The sequence below is a fragment of the Talpa europaea genome (genome assembly GCF_964194135.1).
Source record: "Talpa europaea genome assembly, chromosome: 13".
NCBI lineage: Eukaryota > Metazoa > Chordata > Mammalia > Eulipotyphla > Talpidae > Talpa > Talpa europaea.
This window is the reverse complement of record NC_140080.1, coordinates 41748149-41767697: the sequence shown is the minus strand read 5'-3', so window position 1 is coordinate 41767697 and position 19549 is coordinate 41748149. Positions and strand designations below refer to the sequence as shown.

Sequence of the window (19549 nt, the reverse complement as noted above, 5' to 3'; positions counted from 1 at the left end):
GGGATGATTCTATTGATATTTCAGCCTATCTGTCTTGCCTGGAGGTTGTCAGTAATACCCAATGAATCCACCTGGCACAAGTGTGATCAGATGATCACGCCTCGGCTCAACACAGCACTGTGGATGCCTTAGCACTGCCTTCCATTGCCCTAAGGCCTGGGTATAGGATGCTGAGAAAGGATGGAATGGCTTATTGACACGCTTTCATTTCTCCTTTAGAAGAGAAGGCAAAGACATCCAACAAAACCTTTAAACTGTGCAAATTTCGTCTCCCTTCACCCCCATTTTCCATCCTCTGTAAAGTTATAGGGATGTCCTCCATTCCCCTCTTCCATTCTACTTCTTCCCTCCCCATGTCCCCTGTAATCATGTAGACAATAAAGGCTGGTCTTTTGGGTGTCCAGGAGAGTGGGGGCTACTTCCAGTCTTTTGGTGTCACCCAGTGAAAAAAAGCTTTTCTGTCTTGGATGGACAAGTTGATATTTCCTTTGGATGAAATTCTCTTCTTTCTAGGTCTTCTTCATTTCCCATTCCTGAAGCATAGAAAGACAAGACCAATCAATCTGTTGACTATTTGAGTATGACTTGTAGAATAAAAACATCCCACTGCATCTAATCATATAAAGGTTTCCAGTGGGCAGATTAGAGAGCCATGGGTCCTAGTCCCTAGTCCCGTCCTCTCGGTGTGTGGCCTGAGGTAAGTCACTTGGCCATGCTTGGCCTCATTTCTAAGAAGGCTCAAGCATCACAGAAACTGAGCCCAGAAGGAGGAGGGGGGTGGGGACTGCATCGGGGCCAGAGCTATTCCATAGGATCTTGATGTGGGTTAGGAGGCTTACAAGAGGGAAACCAAGAAGTTTGGTAAGGGAAGGTAAGGTCAGGCAGCCCACAGGCTCCATCCCTTTTCACAGGGTTGTCTAGGAGTTCATCTAAGAGGGATCCTGAAGTCATAGCCAACAGTGAATAGCTTTTGACTCATAAACAATGCATAGGGCTTCCAGCCAAGCCTGGGACAGGGGTGTGTGTGTGTGTGTGGGGGGGGGGATGGTATCAACCAGATTAGAACATGGTGATTAGAACATTCTTGGTGGGGGTATTCTCCAATCCCAACCAGCTCCTCCAAGCTCAACCACCTAAACAACAGTTGCTCGGGGCAATGATCTCAGAGTCATCCTTTTCCTCATCTTCCATATCCTCATCAGCAAATCATTTGGCTCTATCCCCAAAGCCACCCACCTTGTATTACCTCCACTAAATCTTTCTCACTTGAAATCTAGATCACTCTTACATCTAGATTACTACTTCTAATTGATCTCTCTTATGCTTTCAGCCATTTTAAATACAATAGTGAGAATGGTCTTTTAAAAGCATAATTCATATCCCCAAATTCCTTGCCTAAAACTTGCCAGTGACTTTCTACTATGTTAAAATATGATTCAAAAATCTTCCAGTGGCTTATAAGTTTGAAGGAAAAGCAAACTATGACCCATGATGGGTCAAATCTGGATTAGCGCATGTTTTTGTTCAACCCATCAGCTAAGAATGCTTTTCACATTTTAAAATGTGAAATGTTCAAAAAAAAAAATCAAAGGAATGATTTTTCACAACACATGAAATTATATAAAAAGCAAATCTCAGTGTCCTTGCATAAAGTTTTACTGGGACATAGTCCTAGTCATCATTCATTTACATATTGTCTGTCACCACTTTCCTGTTATGATGGCAGAGTTGAGTGATCATGAGAGTTCATGTGTGGGGTTCACAAAACCTCAGATATTTCTTATCTGGCCCTTTCCAGAGAAAGTTTTCTAATGTTGGGCCTTGATGGCCTGGGCTCTGGCTGATTATTTCTCTAATCTCATATCGTAATGCTCAGGTGTTTGTTTTTCAGGTCCTACTTTGTTATCTGCAATTCTGAATGCCAGAAAGTCCTGAGACCAATCAATATTTTTAAGTGTTTTGGCACAATCTCACTTGAGGGCAAAACCTGTCTTGAACATGAAGCCATTTGTAACCTATTTATTCCACAGGGTGTGATTTTTCATGTGCTCTACTGTAGTTATTAATGTGTTTACTTCCAGGGTCCCTACCTCGTGAGAACTTGTTGGGGTTTTTCATCCATTAGAGCATATGTGCCTTATTAATTTTATAAAATCCAAAAAGTTCTGAAACACAGTTGGCCCGAGAGCTTCAGAGATGGGACTGTGAAGCAGTGTCATGGCGTGAGCCCTGGCTTGGAATGGGGAGAGGCGGGCTTTATCCCAGTTTGGCCACAGAAGCCCCGCATACCTGTCAAGTCCTTCCACTCCCTGATTTTCAGATTCCTCCTTTCTGAAATGGCCTTTTTTGTCCCAAAACACACTAAAAAAGCTCAGAAACCAGAGCTTTTTAGAATTCTGTGTTAAGAAAAACTTAAAAAGGTTCTGAATGAGCAAAGTTGATGGTTTTTACTCCATGGATATTACCGGCAATTCTCTGCCCTTCCCACTAGCTGATTTTTTTGGTTTTTACTGACATTCCGCATAAAGGCTGAAGATCTCTGAACATTGAGTGCTGTACCTTGGCTTTCTGCAGCACCCTTCCTTGGCTGGAGGTTACAATGGACGGACTCCTCTTCCGCAGCTCAGAAACACAGTTGACAGGGAGAGGTTGCTCTGAGGTGGTGTTCTGGGGTTTATTTGCAGTTTCCTGTTGATAAGAAATAATTACATAGGTGAGGTCTAGTGCTGGCCGCCAATGCTGGGCCTGCCCTCCAGAGAACGTAAACAGAAGGCACTATGCAAACATGCCAGCACCAAAATGGGTAAGGGCCCTGGAGTAAATGTAATGGTGGCTAAAATGATGGCACCCTCACGGCGCACCAGGCTTTGTGTGGATTAGCTCATTCAGCCTCCTCACCAAGCCTCAGGAATATGTACTATTATTAGTCATTCTATTTCGCAAGTAAAGAAAATGGGAAGGTCAAGTCACAGCTCGAGATCATGTAGTGGTGAGTGGGAGAGCCCCGAGTCAACCACCACAGCCCTATTTCTTGGCCTTTCTCTTCTCTTCCCATTTTCTGCACTGTCCTCACCCCTTCACATTTTCTATCTAATTGCTTAGTACTTTACTGGGTGTAGTTCCTTATGTGTGGTCTCCTAACAACTAAACCTGCAGGGAACTTAAAGAAGACTTCTCCTTATATCCTAAGGCCATCCACAGTATCGAAAGTGGAGGGGAATGGGGACCTCAGGGTCTGCTGGCAGGAGGCGGCAGCTAGGATGAAGGAGATACTTCCAGCCCCTACAAGAGCCTGAGCCCTCCTAGACTTTGGGAAGTCATTGTGTCCCTGACCCTTAAGCTCTTCATCTGTAAATGAAGTTGGGAATGCCCCATGGAGAGAAAGTGTGGGGGCTGAAGGGACAGCCCTGGCTTCAGAGACATCAGGGTGTGGTCTGACAGACAATGCGATATGGGACAGTAACAGTAAGAATATGGTTCCCAGTGACAACTCACACTTATCAGACCAGTTAGTTCATCTTTCAGTTTCCTGGTCTGAAATCAGGTGTAACATTTATTCATTCAACAAACATCCACTGCACTCCCATTTTTCAGACTCTATAAAGGACTAAGGCTATAATGATAATCAAATAAAAACACAATCTAGTGGGGCAGTCAGATGTTAGACAAGCATACATATTTGCATATATATGGATGTATGTATTTATAAGTATGTGTACATGTATACATACATGCAAGTTGTCATTAGGTGCTATGAGAAAGAATAACATGATAGGACTGTTGGAAACTTAGACCAGTGAGGGGTGATTTTGTCATTTCAGGAGATGTCTGGAAATTTCTGGGAACATTTCTGGTTGTCCAAAGCTAGGACATGGAGCTATGAGCAGCTAGTGGCTGCTAGCATTTGGGGTCTAGGGATGCTGTTAAACATCCCACAAGACACATAATAGTTCCTAATAAAAATACATTGGCCCAAATGGGCCAATAATTGCTGAGATTGAGACAATGACATGGACTGAGGGAGTCTCATTCAAGGTGAGAGTATCTATTTCTCAGGGTTGTAGGGAGCCTTTGAGATAATGGACCCAAGCCCTAAAGATAGCCTGGTACATGGGGACATGTTCCACACTGGCCAAAGCAGGGCTCTGGAGTCAGAATTTCTGGGTTTGGAATCCTGTTTCCCATTTAGCTGAGTGACCTTGAGCATGTCAGTCAACATCTCTGAACCTGGGTTTCCATGTCTTGACAAGCAGAGTGAATGCACATAGTGTTCCCTCATGGGACTGCTGTGAAGATCGAGTGAGCGGATCCAGATGCTGTATGGCCTATGGTAGTAGATCAGCATGAGTCTGTTATTCTGATCCAACAGTTATTATCACTATTATCATGCGTAACCCAAAGGCCACTTCTTCGACGGCATTCAGTATAAAAAGCCAAATGGTGAGACCTTAGCAGAGAGAACCCAGGCCAGAGAGCTTGCTCCAACTCCCAGACTCCCCTTCTCAGCTGTGCCACCTGTGCCATGCCCAACCCTTCTTTGGTCCTCAGTTTTCTCATCTGAGAATGAGCATAGAAGCACAGCTTTGATGACCAGGAAGACCTGTAGCATGTGAGGGGCTTGTGGAGCAGCTGCCGCCAGCACCAGAGGACGTGGACTCACCCCATTCTTGTTCTTGCTGCTCACAGAGAGCCCCAGGGCCGGGCCCCCTGCCAAGGACTGCTGCAAACGCTCCTTCACAGCCACCAGCCGCAGCTCCAGGTCGATCCGGCGCTCCTCCTTTGCTCTACACTGAGCTTCCAGGGTGGCCATGGCCTCCTCCAGAACCTTTAATTTTGTTCCTGTGTCCGAAGATACGGGTGAGAAACAGCTGAGCCTGGCCTCAAGCATCAGGTTGTCTGGCAAGGCCTCAGGCCTTAGTCTTCCCCTCCTTGTCACCCATCAGTCCTAGTTAAGGGGTAGATTTTGGGTCTGGGTTCCATTTCTGAGCTGGGCTATACTGTTTTTACATGCTCAGTACCCACCTCCCAATCTTCTAGATACAGAATCCTCATTTACCACAGGGAAACCACCTTTTCTTTTTCATTCCCTAATGTTTGAGTGGGGCTAATCTCACTCTCTTAGTTGAAGGGTTTGACACATAGCTCAAACTTGATCCATAGTCATATCTTATTTTCTGGTCCCAGAGACTGGCTTAGGAATCAAAATTGGTCTAGAGTGAATCCTGTGGCTTTTGTGGAAGTCACTGGGAAGAGAAGCTCTTTCTGTTGCAGTGACTGAGAGGACTGAGTGAGGGCTGGATCTGGACAGCCTCTACATCATCATGAGGCAGAAAATGAAATCAGGTACAGGAAGGCAGACAACAGGAGGAGAGAATACGCTTCCTGGAGACATCACTTATGTTCCTGGACCTCACTATATTTGATTGATTGCTCAACTTGCCAATTTTAGTTTTCTTCATTTCTAAGCCAGTTTGTCTGTGACTTCTCTTGTAACTGAGTATAACCCTTTACATTGACCAGGTGTTACTACTAGGATATTACTGCTCATTCAGTTTAAACAAACACACCTATATCAGTACCTTCTTCACACCAAGAGCTGTTTGGGGTCTCATCAGGTTTAAAAATTCATTCCATTTTTGCCTGACAGAGGCTGCACTGGCGGGTTTTCTAGTAATGGGCAATTTTTTATGTGTCTGGACTATTCATTTGTTCATTCAGTCATTTAGTACCAACAGAGTGCTACTATTATGGGCCTTTGCAATATATCAGTGAACAAAACACACATAGTTCCCTTGTGGAACTTATACACACACGCGTGTGTGCATCATGAGGGATAGAAACAATATAATTAATAATCTAATATGTTACAAAGTGGCGTGCTATGAAACAATTGACAGACAAGGAAGATAGTCAGTCTGCTCCAAAACCTGGTTCAGACTCTTAGAAAGTTCCTTATATTGAAACCAAACTAACCTCCTTTGCCTCCCTTTCTTGATTCTAGTCCTTGACCAAACAGTACAAGTCAAATCCTTTAATCCAGATATTCTCAATCCGAAGCTAATAAATCTCAATCTTAGGCAATGTATGGGTGGGCTCGAGGGGGCACCGGAGTTCCTGAAATTGTTTGCAATGCTGTGAACTGGGCCACAGGCTCCATTGGACTCCCAAGCACTGTGTGATCCTGGACATGCTCCCTGAGGACAGGACCTCTGCTCCCGTCACTCACCCTTTGGCTGAAAGTGCTGAACTGCAGTTAGAGAGAGAAGACAGCAGTGGAAACAGCAGAGAGTGGGCACAGAGGAGCCCAGAGCGGGCAGGGTGTGTGGAGGTCATGGCCCTGGGCCTCAGAAGAGAGTTCTGCAAAGTGTCACCGTCCCAGCCGCTGGACCAATGTGTCACATTGACCGCTGGACCAATGGTCACTGGACCAATGTGACACACCAATGTGTCCGGTGCTCAGTAAATATCTGTGAATGAATGAGCTAATGTGTTGTTCAGAATAATGACTCTTATTTCCTTGATTCTAGGACATGCTGCTTTCCACATTTTAACATTTCTAAAATGAGGTAACATTTTACTACATTAAGTGCACATGTTTTGATGATGCTTTTTCATCCCCTTTCACCAAAGCAGTTATTAAATTGACGGCACTTCCATTAGGCAGGAGGGATGATGATGATGATGATGATAAGGAGGAGGAAGGGGAGGAGAAGTTCACCTGTCCTGGGTAAGAAACTTGGGGACCTGTGCAGACCACCTCCCCTTATCTCCCCTTCCTGTCCCAGAGGCGGGGCCACGGCCGTGTCCCCGACTGCCTGGGCACACACGCAGGTACCTGGGTTGCTCCGGATGGTTTCCTTCAGCTCCTTCTTCTCTTGCCGCAGCGCCATCAGCTCGGTCCGTATGGTCTCCTTCTCTTTCTCCAGCTTCTCCTTTTCTACCAAGTATCTCCGGGCATCCTCCTCAGCTCTGTTCTTACCATACTTGTACTGGTTGGCACCTGCAGAGATGTGAGGCGGAGGACGGACCTCAGTTCTGACCTGTACTTGGCTGACTGTAGCTTCTCTCTCAGCCTCAACTTTTTTCTATAAAATGGAAACACTTAGATCTGCACCCCTAGATAAACTTGGTGGCAATCTCCCAGAGAAATACAGACCAGGAGGGAGGAAGGAGAGCACAGGTATTAGCAGTCTTTCTGACTTTCTTGCTGATCTTTCTGCTAAGCTGCCTGCTTCCACTGGTGTCACACCTGCTAAATGCCAACTGCTTGTTCTACTGTTTTTGACAAGGCCTGTGGCATCAGTTGCTGCAATCTGATCCTATTAATTTCAGCCACTGCACAGTCATTTTGGAGGCCAATCTTTGGAGAATAGTCTTTGTTTTGGCCCCAGGTGGCCTCCTCTTCCCTGTCTCCTTCCTTGGTTCTCTCTAGTGAAATTGCTGGCCTATGGTTTAGTTTATTGCTCTCATGGAGCTGCTACTGGCCTCTCAAATTGGTTCCCACCGAATCTCCATGGTTTTTGAGAGAACTCTTTGGCTTGAACTTCTCCATACTGTTCCAACTCAAGGCAAATCTTTTGAGGGAGAGCTTTGGAGTTCTCTGTTCTTATGGCCTGCCTCTCACCATGGGCAACATCTCTGAGCCACTGTTCTGAATCCAGGGATGGGACCATGGCCGCTTCTCTTGGAGTGACAGCTCTGCCTGATGAGCAGGGTGCTGGTAAAGAACCATAACCCCTGTTCTTCGAGGCTTACCTCTTCCAGCGGGGAACCTTTGTCCTATAAGTGAGTTACAGGGAGGGTCATTGGGTAGGCCCTGGGTAGAACCTCTCCCCTGTGAGTTGGGGTGGGTAGGGGAAGGGAACACCCTTTGTTTCAGCTGTATTCACCTGGAATTTAGCTTCTGCAGTGCAGAGTGGGGTGGGGGTAGGGTGAGTAGTGCTGGTGATGAGAGGTGGGGAGATGTTGCAACCCTTTGCTGGGGGAGGGAACCCTATTGTCTTGTTCACATCTGCCTTAGAAGAGCGATTGTTATACTAAGCTGGGAGAAGGGTAAAGGAGTGGGTTGTAGCTCAAGTGCTAAAGACTGTTATGGTTTTTACTGAGATTTTACTAAAAACTGTTATGGTTTTTACTTAATGTGCTTTCTAGAATAAATCTTTGTTTGCTGTATGCCCTTAGGACAATTTTCAGAGACTTCAGATGACTGTTTGTTTTAGTAATTTTTACCAGTTGAGGTTGTTTTGCTGGGGAGTAGGTCTATGAAGCTGCTCACGCTATACCCTTCCCAGCAACCCACTTGTCCTCCATGAGGCTTTCTCTTTGGTACTGATGTCCTCCTGTGGTCCCCTCCCATGCTAGGCAGGACTGACTGCGTGCTATTAGGACAAGGCAGAAAACAGAGCATGAACGTCCCAAAGTGAGGTCACAAAACACTGCAGCTTCTGCCCTGTTACTCCCTCCTGGGTCCCTTGGTCTGGGAAAACCCAGTTCTCTTTATGAGGACAAGCAGCCGACTGGTGTGGTCCTCATGGCAAGGAACTGAGGCCTCATCCCACAGCCAGCACACACTCGCCAGGCTGAGGGTGTGCCATCTTGGAAAGGAATCCTCCGGCACATCATACGACATCCTGATGGCCACCTCATGACAGAGCCCAGCCAGAACTCCCTAACTCAGCCACTCTGGATTCCCGACTCAGAGAAACTGTGATGCAGAATATGCTTATATTTTTAGTTACTAAGTTTTGGCTAATATTATAGTAATAGGTAATTAATACTTACTGGTTAATCTTGGGTAAGACCCTTTGCTTATATGGTTTTTAATTTCTTCATCTGAATATGCTGCTAGACTAGCTCCGTGGTTCCACTGCCCTGCAAAGGGGCCTCTGATTCACAGTGGGGGCTCCCAGGCTGCTGGACGGGGTGGGGTGCTCAGTGGGCCTCCAGTCCCCAACCAGAGCAGCTCCACTTTCACGTCTCTTAGAAAATGGGCTCCAATATAAGATCTGATTTGAAGTATCTTTTGTTATCTTGGTTAGGTTCTTCTTTCACGCTTTGTGATTTCTTTAATCTCACACGCTTACTTGAGTTTAAACAGACATCCCCCAAGCCCTGTGTTTCCAGTGCCTATGAGCGTCACTGTTTAGACTCACACAGGGAGAGGACTTTCCCAGAGTTACACAGTGATTCAGTGATTAAGTGAGGAAAGGAGCCCAGGCCTCCTGACTCCCAGAAGGGATTATCTGTATGAGTGACATGGGGCTCTCAGAAAGAAAAGCATCACAAAAATCTTTAAGAAGCAAACAGTAGAACCTGACTTGGTTCTGGTACAGGGGGAAGAAAGTTAAAGCAGTAAGACTTGGAAAATGCTGTCCTATAGGAAGCGGGTGTGCTCATGCAGGAGCAGAGGTTAGTATTGGAAATCAAATAGCACTTACCATAGAGTTGGGTGCACGGTCACTACTGTGCAGTGTGGCCATCAGGCAATTCACCCATCAGGCAATTCACCAGCCCCTGCGGGCTGCTAGGCAGAGCCCGGGCTGGGACGCCGAGGTGAGCTCAGCCTTTCATTGATTGCCCCAGATGGTTAGCTCTCTCCGCTTCTCCCCTTAGGTATGTTTACATATATCCATACATACACATATATTTAGCCTTATTCAGTGTTAACATTTTAAAAATTAATTGCCAATATTAAATAAGTAATTTCACATGTTTCCTAGATTTCTGGGCTCCCGGTTCTTAGAATCCCCTGCCCCCCATTCCCTGTTCTTCCCTTCTGAGGCTACAAGCCAGCTGCCTTTGATCAAAGTCTAGACTATTTTCTCATACCTCAGCTTATTCATTTACTTGCCTGCCTGACCCTTGAAGGAAATCAATTCTGAGTCCCACCCCAGCCCCTCAGAACTCACTGGAGGCATGCCGCTTGACTTTGACCTGCGGGTCCACTCGATGGGACTTCTCACTGCAGGAGGAGGCATGGCGCTTCACCTGGGCCCCTGTGGGCCGCGGAGGCTCCTCGTCCTGGTGGAGATGGGGGAGGAAAGTCAAGTGCAGGTCGGTTCAGACGCACCAACACAGAGGTCTAGACCAAGCTTGGTGGGTGAGCACTGTGGGGCCTCTGAGACCCCGGCCTTTCATGTTTAGATTTGTACAGCACTCAACAGTTTATAAACCATTCTCACAAGTAGCCTATCATTGGGCCTTTAAACCTTCCTGTGAAGGCAGGAGAAGGCAACCCTAAGCTGGAATAATCTGCCACGAGAAAAATTAGGAAGTCTTTAAAGACTTTGGGACTATATCAAATATAAAAAAATCATGGCTATTTTTGTCTACATATCCTTTGGAAGTATCTTTCAAATTTTCTTTTCCTTTTTTTTTTAAGGATTTATTTATTTATTTGTTTGTTTGTTTATTTATTTATTTATTTATACAAGCACTGGATACAGTCAGAAGCATGGGAGGGTGAGAGAATTCACCAGAGCCAGAGCGGGGAGCAGAACAGGCAGACTGAGGAAATACACTGCTGAGGGGAGCAGCGGGCGCGGCAGGAGAGGTCTGTATGCCATGTGGGACCCTCACCTGCAGCCGGGGAATGAACTGGCACTGCAGAGGCTGTGGGCAGCTTCGCAGCCCAGCGCTCAACCGCTGCGCCAACAGGGGAGGCCCAATCTTTCAAATTTTCTGAATTGCTAATATATAGTCACCAGTTAGAAAAGTCATTGATGAGATTAGCCAATGGGAGAAGTGAGGTAACTAGTAGACTGGCTATCCAGTTACTTATGAAGAGTATTACAAACATAAAATCCCATCAAGGCTCAGGAAACCAGGAATGGGACATGATACCAAGGTAACAGAGTGATGATTTTGAAAACAACAGTACTATTTACTTGGTTGTAAGTCCTTCTGATGTCCAGGCCCTGTGCTAAGTTCTCTGTATTTCGTTCAGTTCTTGCCTATCTCTGTGGGGCCAGCAAGTGAGACCAGAGAAGTGAAGCCCAAGGTAACTTCGACTCAGCCCTGAGTCCCAAGTTCTTAAGTACCAAACTTAAGAACTATACTCTGCAACTGAAAACAATCTCAAGCTGCATGTACTGCCTCATCTGAGTCTCAACAACGACTGTTGAGTCCTAGCAGTGACAGCTCAAGAGTGTCGCCCAGCAACATCCAGGGCAGAGGCCCGGCCTGCAAACATATTCGCTATCTTGGCAGCCTCCTCCTCCCCTCTGGCTGTGAGGCCTGATGCACAAGTGCATCTGATCAGTGTGGTTCTCTGGCCCTCCTGGGGGAGGAGCAGTCTGGGTCACATGAAGCCTCACTATAAATAAATGCCATCTCCTTGCTTTAATGAGCAAGACAGGGAGACTATCCTGGGGCTGTAGCCTGGACTGTGGGTGCCACCAGGGGAAGGCCTGTGCGGGTGACCCAGTTAGCGTCTCCCCAAGACACCACTGAATCAGCTGGATCACAGAAGGGTAAATAGAGGCAGAGAGGCCAACGCCTCGCTCAAACTGGAGAAGTGCTGTGCTGCTCACAGAGCCCTTTCTTCCTAACTGCTCCTGCCAGAGGAGCTTTGGTCTGGGCCGTGGTCTGTGATGAGGCTCCTCCCCCACTCCCACTGCTGCTGAAATGAAAATGGTCTCTTGTGGCAAAGGAAGCAACAGGAAGAGAGAAAGGGAGGGGCGCTAAGGAGTGGCCACATTCCCTGCAGCCTAGGGACCATACCTGCACCTTCTCATAAGGGACGTCATCGTAGACCCGGGGCTCGGGCCACTGATCCTGGCAGGATCTTGCATATCTGGAAAATACAAGGTGTGATGATGACTACAAAGTGTTGCAGCTGGCAGTGCTTTCCTGTCCCCTCTCTCATTTGATTCTGGCCACAGTTTTTTTTTTTTTTTTTTTTAAAGATTTATTTATTTATTTATATAAGCACTGGGTACAGTCAGAAGCGTGGGAGGGCGAGAGTATTCACCAGAGTTAGAGCGGGGAGCAGAACAGGCAGACTGAGGAAATACACTGCTGAGGGGAGCAGCGGGCACGGCAGCAGAGGTCTGTGTGCCATGTGGGACCCTCGCCGGCAGCCGGGGTTTGAACTGGAGCTGCAGAGGCTGTGGGCAGCTGTGGGCCACAGTTCTTAATGAAGAATGGAGGTTGGAAGGTTAGTTATAATCTCCCTGCCAGGGAGCTGTGTTGAGGGCTTCAGAGGCAGAGCCCCCTGGCTCTACATGCTGAGAACCCCCTCTACACGCTGAGAAGCAGGTAATTCAGCACCTCCACTCTAGAAAACAGGCTCCAAACTGGCAGGTGACCAGCTCAAGCTGAACTCATGTACCACCCCATGCAGGCCCGATGCCCAAGGGCACGAGAACCTATACAGTTTGGTGTCAGGAGAGCAGAGCCCAGGCTACTATGCTAAAGGGCTTCTCCATGGTTGCTCCATCTATCCACAGTGTCCCCTGACCATGGGCTACCTCAGTTAGCTTCCTCCTGCCTTCTTGAAAAGTCAGGAACCCACTCTCACTTCCCAAAGAAGAGACTCTCCCTCAGCCCTTCCTCACTCTCCTTTTAGTGCCCAAGGCAGCACTCAGAGGCCCTGGGGGAGCAGAGACAGGGTAGGTTCTGGGCCGCTGTGGGTGGTAGGGTGTAGACCCTTACAGGAAGGAGTTGCGCCCGGCGCTGACGATGCTTGTTAAGGTCTCCACATCCACGTAGTCATAGTGCAGCGCCTCAGGGGTGACTCTGGAGCCCATCTCCACCAGCAGCAGCCCAAGCCAGCGGCCCATGTCCTCGGAGCAGCTCGCCTGAGGGAGAGAGGTACAGGCCAAGTCCACTTGGCATTGTCAGGACCTCTGGCTCTCTGCTCACTTCAGCCAAACCCTTATTATATTATGTTATAATACAGCCTATCAAACTGGACCCAGAACCCAAAACTTAGGGACCCAACAGGAACGAGATTACAATACACATCCAGAAATCCAGGTGATCCCTGCTCTAAAGCCATCTCCTCTGGGAGGCCTTGCCTGACTTCCTCTCTAAGATACCTTACTCACTATCGTCAGAGCCTTCCCAGGCATTTAGATGGGAACACAACATTTGGCCTTTCCCTGAGGTTTTTTTTTAAATATTTACTTTTTATTAGAGGAGGCTATTTCTCACATAACCCAATCTTTTTTTTTTTTAAATATTATAGTTGCCAATATAGTACCATATACAGGAAAATCTCCAAGGAATTCCTGGTCAACTAAATACACTTTGGTTAGTTCTCATGTAAGCAACATTATTATAAAATCAACTTAGCATGCAATTGCTAAATTTGAATAAAGGAAGGACTTTTTGCCAGAAAGTGCTGTACAGAATTTAAGAGAGGCAAGAAACTCATTAAACTCTCAAAAATAAGAGTTACAGAGGTAAATTGAAGAATGGAGAGAGGCAGTGGATACTGGGCAAAGCCAGTAAGAGCAAGAGGCCAGATTTCAGTTCTAGGATGAGACTAAGAGGCAGCTGATCCTCGGTGGAGCTTCAGAGAAAGCACTTGGCTGCCCTGGCTTCAGTTTCCTTATCTGTAATGTGAAGAGTAGTTCTGTAAATATTCCTCCAGTGTGAGCTTTTTAAATTCCAAATAGCCACAGGATTGACATGGAAAAGGGAGACTCAGCATATCCTGAATGGCCTCAGGGAAGAGGGCTGGTGCCACGGGGTCACCATGGGTGGCTGCCCTGAGAGCGCACTTGCGTCAGCTGTTTGTTCATTGAACTTTAACTGAGCACTTCATGTGTGTCTGACATCACAATGGGTTCTCGAAAAACACAAGTAGGCAGAACAGGTGTGGAGCTTGAAAGATCGCAACTCAATATAGGGAAAAGGTCCCTAAAACTCAGAGCTGCTTGATGGCAGGGGCCAGCTCCCCAGAAGAGAGGGCAGTGGTTGACCTGAGGGGATGGCTCTGGGGGATGGTTTGAAGAGGGGATTTTAGAGCCCAGTGGGGTAAAATCAGACGAGATGCCTTCCAGGATTGGGATTTCAAAATGAGGGAGGATAAACAATTTGGTTCCAGGGTTGCCCCATTTAGCAGATGAAAATGCAGAATGCTTTGTCAAATTTGATTTTCAGATAAACAAACTTCCAGTATAGGCATGTCCCAAATATTGCACAGGACAGACTCAAGTTAAAAACATTTGCTGTTTTATCTGAAATTCAAAAATGTGAGTATCCTGTATTTTATTTTTTTAAAGACTTATTTTTATTTATTTATGCATACAAAAACTGGGATATAGGCCAGGGGTGTGGGGGGTGAGTGGATTCACCAGAGACAGAGTGGGGAACAGAACAGGCAGACTGACTGAAATACACTGCTGAGGGGAGCAGCGGGCAAGACAAGAGAGATCTGCTGCGCCTTGTAGGTAACTCCCTGGCTGGGGATTGAACTCATGCTGCAGTGGCTGGCAATAGCTTGATAGTGCTGAGATTTTAATCCCTGCACCACCAGGCAGGCCTGAGTATCCTATATTTTAACTAGTGACCCTGCTCCGTCATTCAGCAACAGCTGGCCTCCCCCTCCTTTCTCAGGCCCCATAATGTCAGTGCAAAGTCCCCAGACAGGACCCAAGGCCCAGGCCCAGCTCAATCAGTTCCAGCCACCAATGACCCCAGGTTCTCCCTTCTCACCTCCAGGATGGCGACCTCCTGCTGATTGCGCAGGATCCTGAAGGCAAAGGGGTGCCTGGGGCCAAAGCCCGGGGCCACCTCACAGCCTCGGAGGGCAATGGCGTTCACGTGGGTGCGCAGGTCTGCACGGTCCTTGTGGAAATACAGTGTGTTGCACTTCAGGCAGCACCAGCGCTCCTTCCAGCCCTGGTTCACCAGCACGTTCAGATAACCTGTGGTGAGAGGAAACCACAGGCTGGGTGGAGGCGCAGGGGCTGAGGCCACCCAAGCCCGCCCCCGGACTAACTGGCCCTCAATCTCCCCCAGTGAAGGACTCTTGCCGGGTAAGTGTGGAATTTTCTGGTCAGCACCCATCAAGTTACCTTTTCTGTTGCCCAAAGGAAGGTGAGATGACCTCCTTTACATTCCATGTAGGAAGGGAAGCCTGACGTGACCCCTCTTCTCTTACCTCATCCTCTCTCTACTTATAAAACCTTTCTGTAAATTGTTTTTCGTAGGATGGCCATTTTAATAAACATTGATTCAAAAGAACACCTGTACCCCTATGTTTCTTGCAGCACTATCTACAATAGGTAAAACCTGGAAACAACCCAAATGCCCAAAAATAGATGACTGGATCAAGAAGATGCCATAAATACACAATGGAATACTGATATTCAGCAATCGAAAAAAAGATAGACTCATGCCACTTGCAGTAATGTGGATGGAGCTAGAAGGAATTATGCTCAGTGAAATAAGCCAGAAGAAAAAAGAAAAATATCAGATGGTTTCACTTATAGCAGGAATATAGGGGAACCAAATAAGACATCAGGGTAAAAATACTACTACTACCACAAAACACAACAAAACAAAAACTGACAATCATAAATCACAGACATCCTGCAGGGGGGGGGAGGAGGGAGGGAGATCAGAGGGAGGGAGGGAGGAGCACAGGGGACTGAGGTGATGGTGCACGGGTGCATTGGGGAAGGAAACTCTATGGGGACTGCACTTGAGGGGCTGTTTAAAAATGAACAATGATGTGAAAAATTAAAAATTAAAAAAAAAGATCTTCTGGATCTCAAAAGCTGAAAAAAAAATAATAAAACCTTTCATTTTGTGGAGTTTTCTGGAACTCTCCTACTTACTAGAGAGATGCTGCCCTACTCAAGAGCTGTTTAATAAAATCAATCTGATCTTTAAAATCAACTTGGCTGAATTTTTGTTATTTAGCATCTGAGAGGGCTAGACCATCAATGTGACCCACCCCTCCCCCCGCCCCCCATAGCGCCCTGGGGAAACCCAAGGTCAGGGATGAAAGTGGCAGGTGGGTCTACACTCCGGACAATGCTCCGGGAAGACCCTTGCACTCTAGCTGGAAAGGAGGCTCAGTGTGACCTCACGTATCCTGGCCTCACTCTGGATTCCAGTTTCCTGTCTCTGACACGCTGATTATATGTGCACACAAGGGCACAGGCTCTGGGCCTCCCAGGCTCCGTGAGTAGGGCAGGAAGACTGTAAAATAAATGAAGGCCACAATTCTTCCCTCTTGCCTTTCTTCCCCCCAATACCAAAACTGTCACTGCAAGGCAGGAAACAATGGCTGATCCTGACACCTGGTGGCAGCGTGTGGAACAGACACTTCTAGCTGAGATAAGGAATTGTAACACCACAGTCCTCAGGGGAAGGAATCTCCTCAATTCCTCTTAATATTTTAAATTTATTTTCTACCACCTCATGCTTGTATTCATCGGCTGAAAAGAATGTGTAATGTTTTTTTATTTACATAAGAGCTGGGGTACAGGCCAGAGTTGTGGGAGAGTGAAAGGATTCACCAGAGACAGAGTGGGGAGCAGAACAGGGAGACTGACTGAAAACACTGATGAGGGGAGCAGTGGGCAAGACAGGAGAGGTCTGCTGCGCCATGTGGGACCCTCACCCGGCAGGCGGCCGGGGATTGAACCGGGGCTGCGGAGGCTGCGGACAGCTTCACAGCACGGCGCTCAACCCACTGCGCCACCCGGGAGGCCCACTAACATTTTTTTCTTAGGGTTAGCAGACCTATTACTATAGATTCAAAATATACACTTTTCTATTGGATTCTCATATGTGGACCACTGCATTGACATGAACAAAATAACATGTCTTCCCTTCTAAACTATGTTTAACTGACATTAAGGGCATTTTTTAATGAAAAGTGCTGAAATATGTTTATCCAAGAAATTTCTTTAAAAGACTGGCATTTAACTTACACACTTGGCGTGTTCCATGTTGGGAGAGAAACACTCCCCTCTCACTGTGGTGGAGGAACAGACCCAGACATAGGCAGTGATTTGAGCTAATGTCCCCGGGAGTACAAAGATAGGGGGTCAGGTGGCTTGTTCTGCTGAACGTTAGGGTCTCGTGGGGAGAAGCGACGGAAGGCGGGATGTGAATTCTGGCACCTACCACAGCACGGAACCTCCTCCTCCGCGGAGGACGTCTGCAGGTCATCAGCCAGCGCCTTTTTCTTGGAGAAGCTGATAATGCGGGTGATCTTGCGGCCCGCAGCCCTGCTCATTGAGCCCTTCAGCTCTGCCAGGCTGCTCTTCTTCCCCTTGCCTGTTACCATGGAGATGGGTCAGGGGACTGTAGGGACCCCCAATTCCCAGATCCATCTACCCCAGCCTCCCTCTGCCCTTTCAGCCTGTACACAGGGTCTGGTCCACAGTTCCAGCTGTGGAAGGGCAGGTCACCTTAGAAGGCCTCCAGAGAGGTCAGCCCCCACTGTGCACTGAATGCCCCAGGCAAGCCTCCCCCAGATTGGCATTCTCACACCTGAGGCCCCAGAGGCTCCTACCATGTTCACGGCCAAGACTTGAGCAGTTGTCAGCCATGCCCAGGCTGTCAGAGTCTGAGGTCTGCTTCTCTTGGGACAGTCTCTAAAAAGGAACAGACAGCCCCACATCAGAGGCACAGTAGGAGCCCCCTCTGTTGGGCTCAGTTTGCACATGATGGCTAGCTAACAAGCATTGGTCAGAGTAGACACGAACAACTATGAAGGGCCGACCCCTACCAGGACCACGCCAGGTGTCACCTGGGGGACAGCAGTGACTTAGGGTGGTTGGGTCTTCAGGTTCCTCACAGTTTATTTGGAGAGCAGGACAATTAATTACAATGCATTGCAATCAATACCTTAGGCAGGCGACAGGGAGCTGGGCGGGCACTGAATGGGATGCTAATGTAACACAATGGACTTAGGAAGTTGCCCCTGCACATGGGCATTCATTCACTCAGTCAGATTTCTCCTGAGCTGCTCCTGTTGTGCCAGCTCTGTGCTGGGCACTTGGGACTTACAGGACACCACCAGGGCACAGCCAGTGCTGAGTCTCCCTCCCTGACTCAGAGGAGCCCCACTGCGACAGAGGGTACCTTGTCCGGGTCCAGCCTGCACAGGAGGACTGGGGATCTGGGTGTGTCCACTCCCTCTGCTCTGACGGGCTTGCTCACCTCTCGGATAACCTGTGTGGAGAGAACGCACACCTGTGGGCAGGTGGGCAGGAATGCTGTGAAGGGTCTGCGTGGTCAGGGCCATTGAGCAGTGGGGGATCAGGGGACAGAAGAGATGGGTTGATATCATCTCCAACCACACCTGTAGGGGAGTGTCAGGGTTTGAGAAGGTTCTCCAGAACCTGTCACTTGAACTGAAAAGACTGGGTCCAGGAATCAAGAGGCTTGGCTTCTATACCTGCTGCCAAGGTACACAGTTGTGTGGCCTTAGGAAAGTCATTTACCCTGCTCTGGGCCTCAGTTTCCCTGTCTCTCTTCTGGGGGTGCTACTGGTCCTTTGTTAATTCATTTCCTTGGTCTCTGAGGACCAGTGAGATGATGGATGTTCACCCTGTGAACTGGATGCCTCACGTGAGGGTGAGGGACTGGCTGATGAGACCACCATGGACCATCCGTGGGGGGCAGCCAGGGTGGGCACTCAAACTCTAAGGTCAGGCAGCATAAGCTTCCACATTGTAAAATAATGGCCTTTGCCTGTGGTTCACCTCTCAGTTGCCTCTACATGGATTATTCCACTGTACCTCCACAGAAGCCCGGCGGGCAGAGACCACGTGATCCCCAAGGTACAGATGAGGATGAGGCTCGGTGGAGAAGCCAGGTTAACAGGTCTTAAACTCTGGGCTAATAGTGTCTCAGGATGGGGAGGTCAAGGCAGGTCTCTGGGTCTAGGGCTTCTTCTGAGAACTCAGGGGTCCCTGGAGCACAGATCGCTTCCCCCTCTGCACCCCCAGCAAGCTGGTTCTCTCCCTTCCTTCCCCTCCTGAGACAAAGGCAGTAATGGGAAACACTGAACATTCCAGGGAGAGCAGGCTATCACAGGAAGGAAGGGAGGAAGGGGAGGGAGGTGTTTGGTTTCTTTGTTCCAGCAGGAAAATCAGAGGTGGCCAGGGAACGGTATCAGAGTGAAAGAGAGGCAGGATGCAGGGATGGAGACCTGAGGGAAGGCCGGGCGGCCACGTCACCACCATCACACAGCCACTGACAGCCACGGTGTGCCTGCTGCCTAGTGGGCTGTGTCACATGCTCTCTAGAATCCTTACAAGAACCATTTCACAGAAGAGAAAGTGAGGCGCAGCAAGGCGAAGTCATCTGCAGGAGATCACTGGCCAGTAAGCACTGCTTGGCCTGAGACGTGAGCTCGCCTGTGTGCTGCCTAAGTCCTCCCTCCTTGTACTCTGCCTCTCTCCAATGGCCTTAGGAGATTTCCCGGTTGGTTACTAAATATGAATCCATGACTCAGTTTCCTCACTTGTAAAGTGGGAGCAATAATGGTCCCATTGTGAAGGTTAAATGAGGTCACAGAATAAAGCTCTTAGCACAACTGGTGGTGCAAACACATAATGAGCAAGTGCTCACT

The 19549-nt window shown here is 48.0% G+C and overlaps 1 protein-coding gene across 1 annotated transcript in view; it reads right to left on the bottom strand.

Annotated features, from left to right (window-relative positions):
- Positions 1 to 509: 509 nt before the first annotated feature.
- The window catches only part of AFAP1L1 (actin filament associated protein 1 like 1), a gene marked incomplete at both ends in the record, with an annotated part of 30705 nt that continues 11665 nt past the window's right edge, over positions 510 to 19549 (bottom strand). The window contains 11 exons of the mRNA XM_084252640.1: positions 510 to 533; positions 2560 to 2688; positions 4661 to 4839; positions 6836 to 7000; positions 9909 to 10020; positions 11722 to 11794; positions 12655 to 12800; positions 14665 to 14876; positions 17092 to 17244; positions 17483 to 17564; positions 18055 to 18144. Coding sequence (XP_084108766.1) covers positions 510 to 533; positions 2560 to 2688; positions 4661 to 4839; positions 6836 to 7000; positions 9909 to 10020; positions 11722 to 11794; positions 12655 to 12800; positions 14665 to 14876; positions 17092 to 17244; positions 17483 to 17564; positions 18055 to 18144 — 1365 coding nt within the window. The remainder of the gene's footprint in view (positions 534 to 2559; positions 2689 to 4660; positions 4840 to 6835; positions 7001 to 9908; positions 10021 to 11721; positions 11795 to 12654; positions 12801 to 14664; positions 14877 to 17091; positions 17245 to 17482; positions 17565 to 18054; positions 18145 to 19549) is intronic.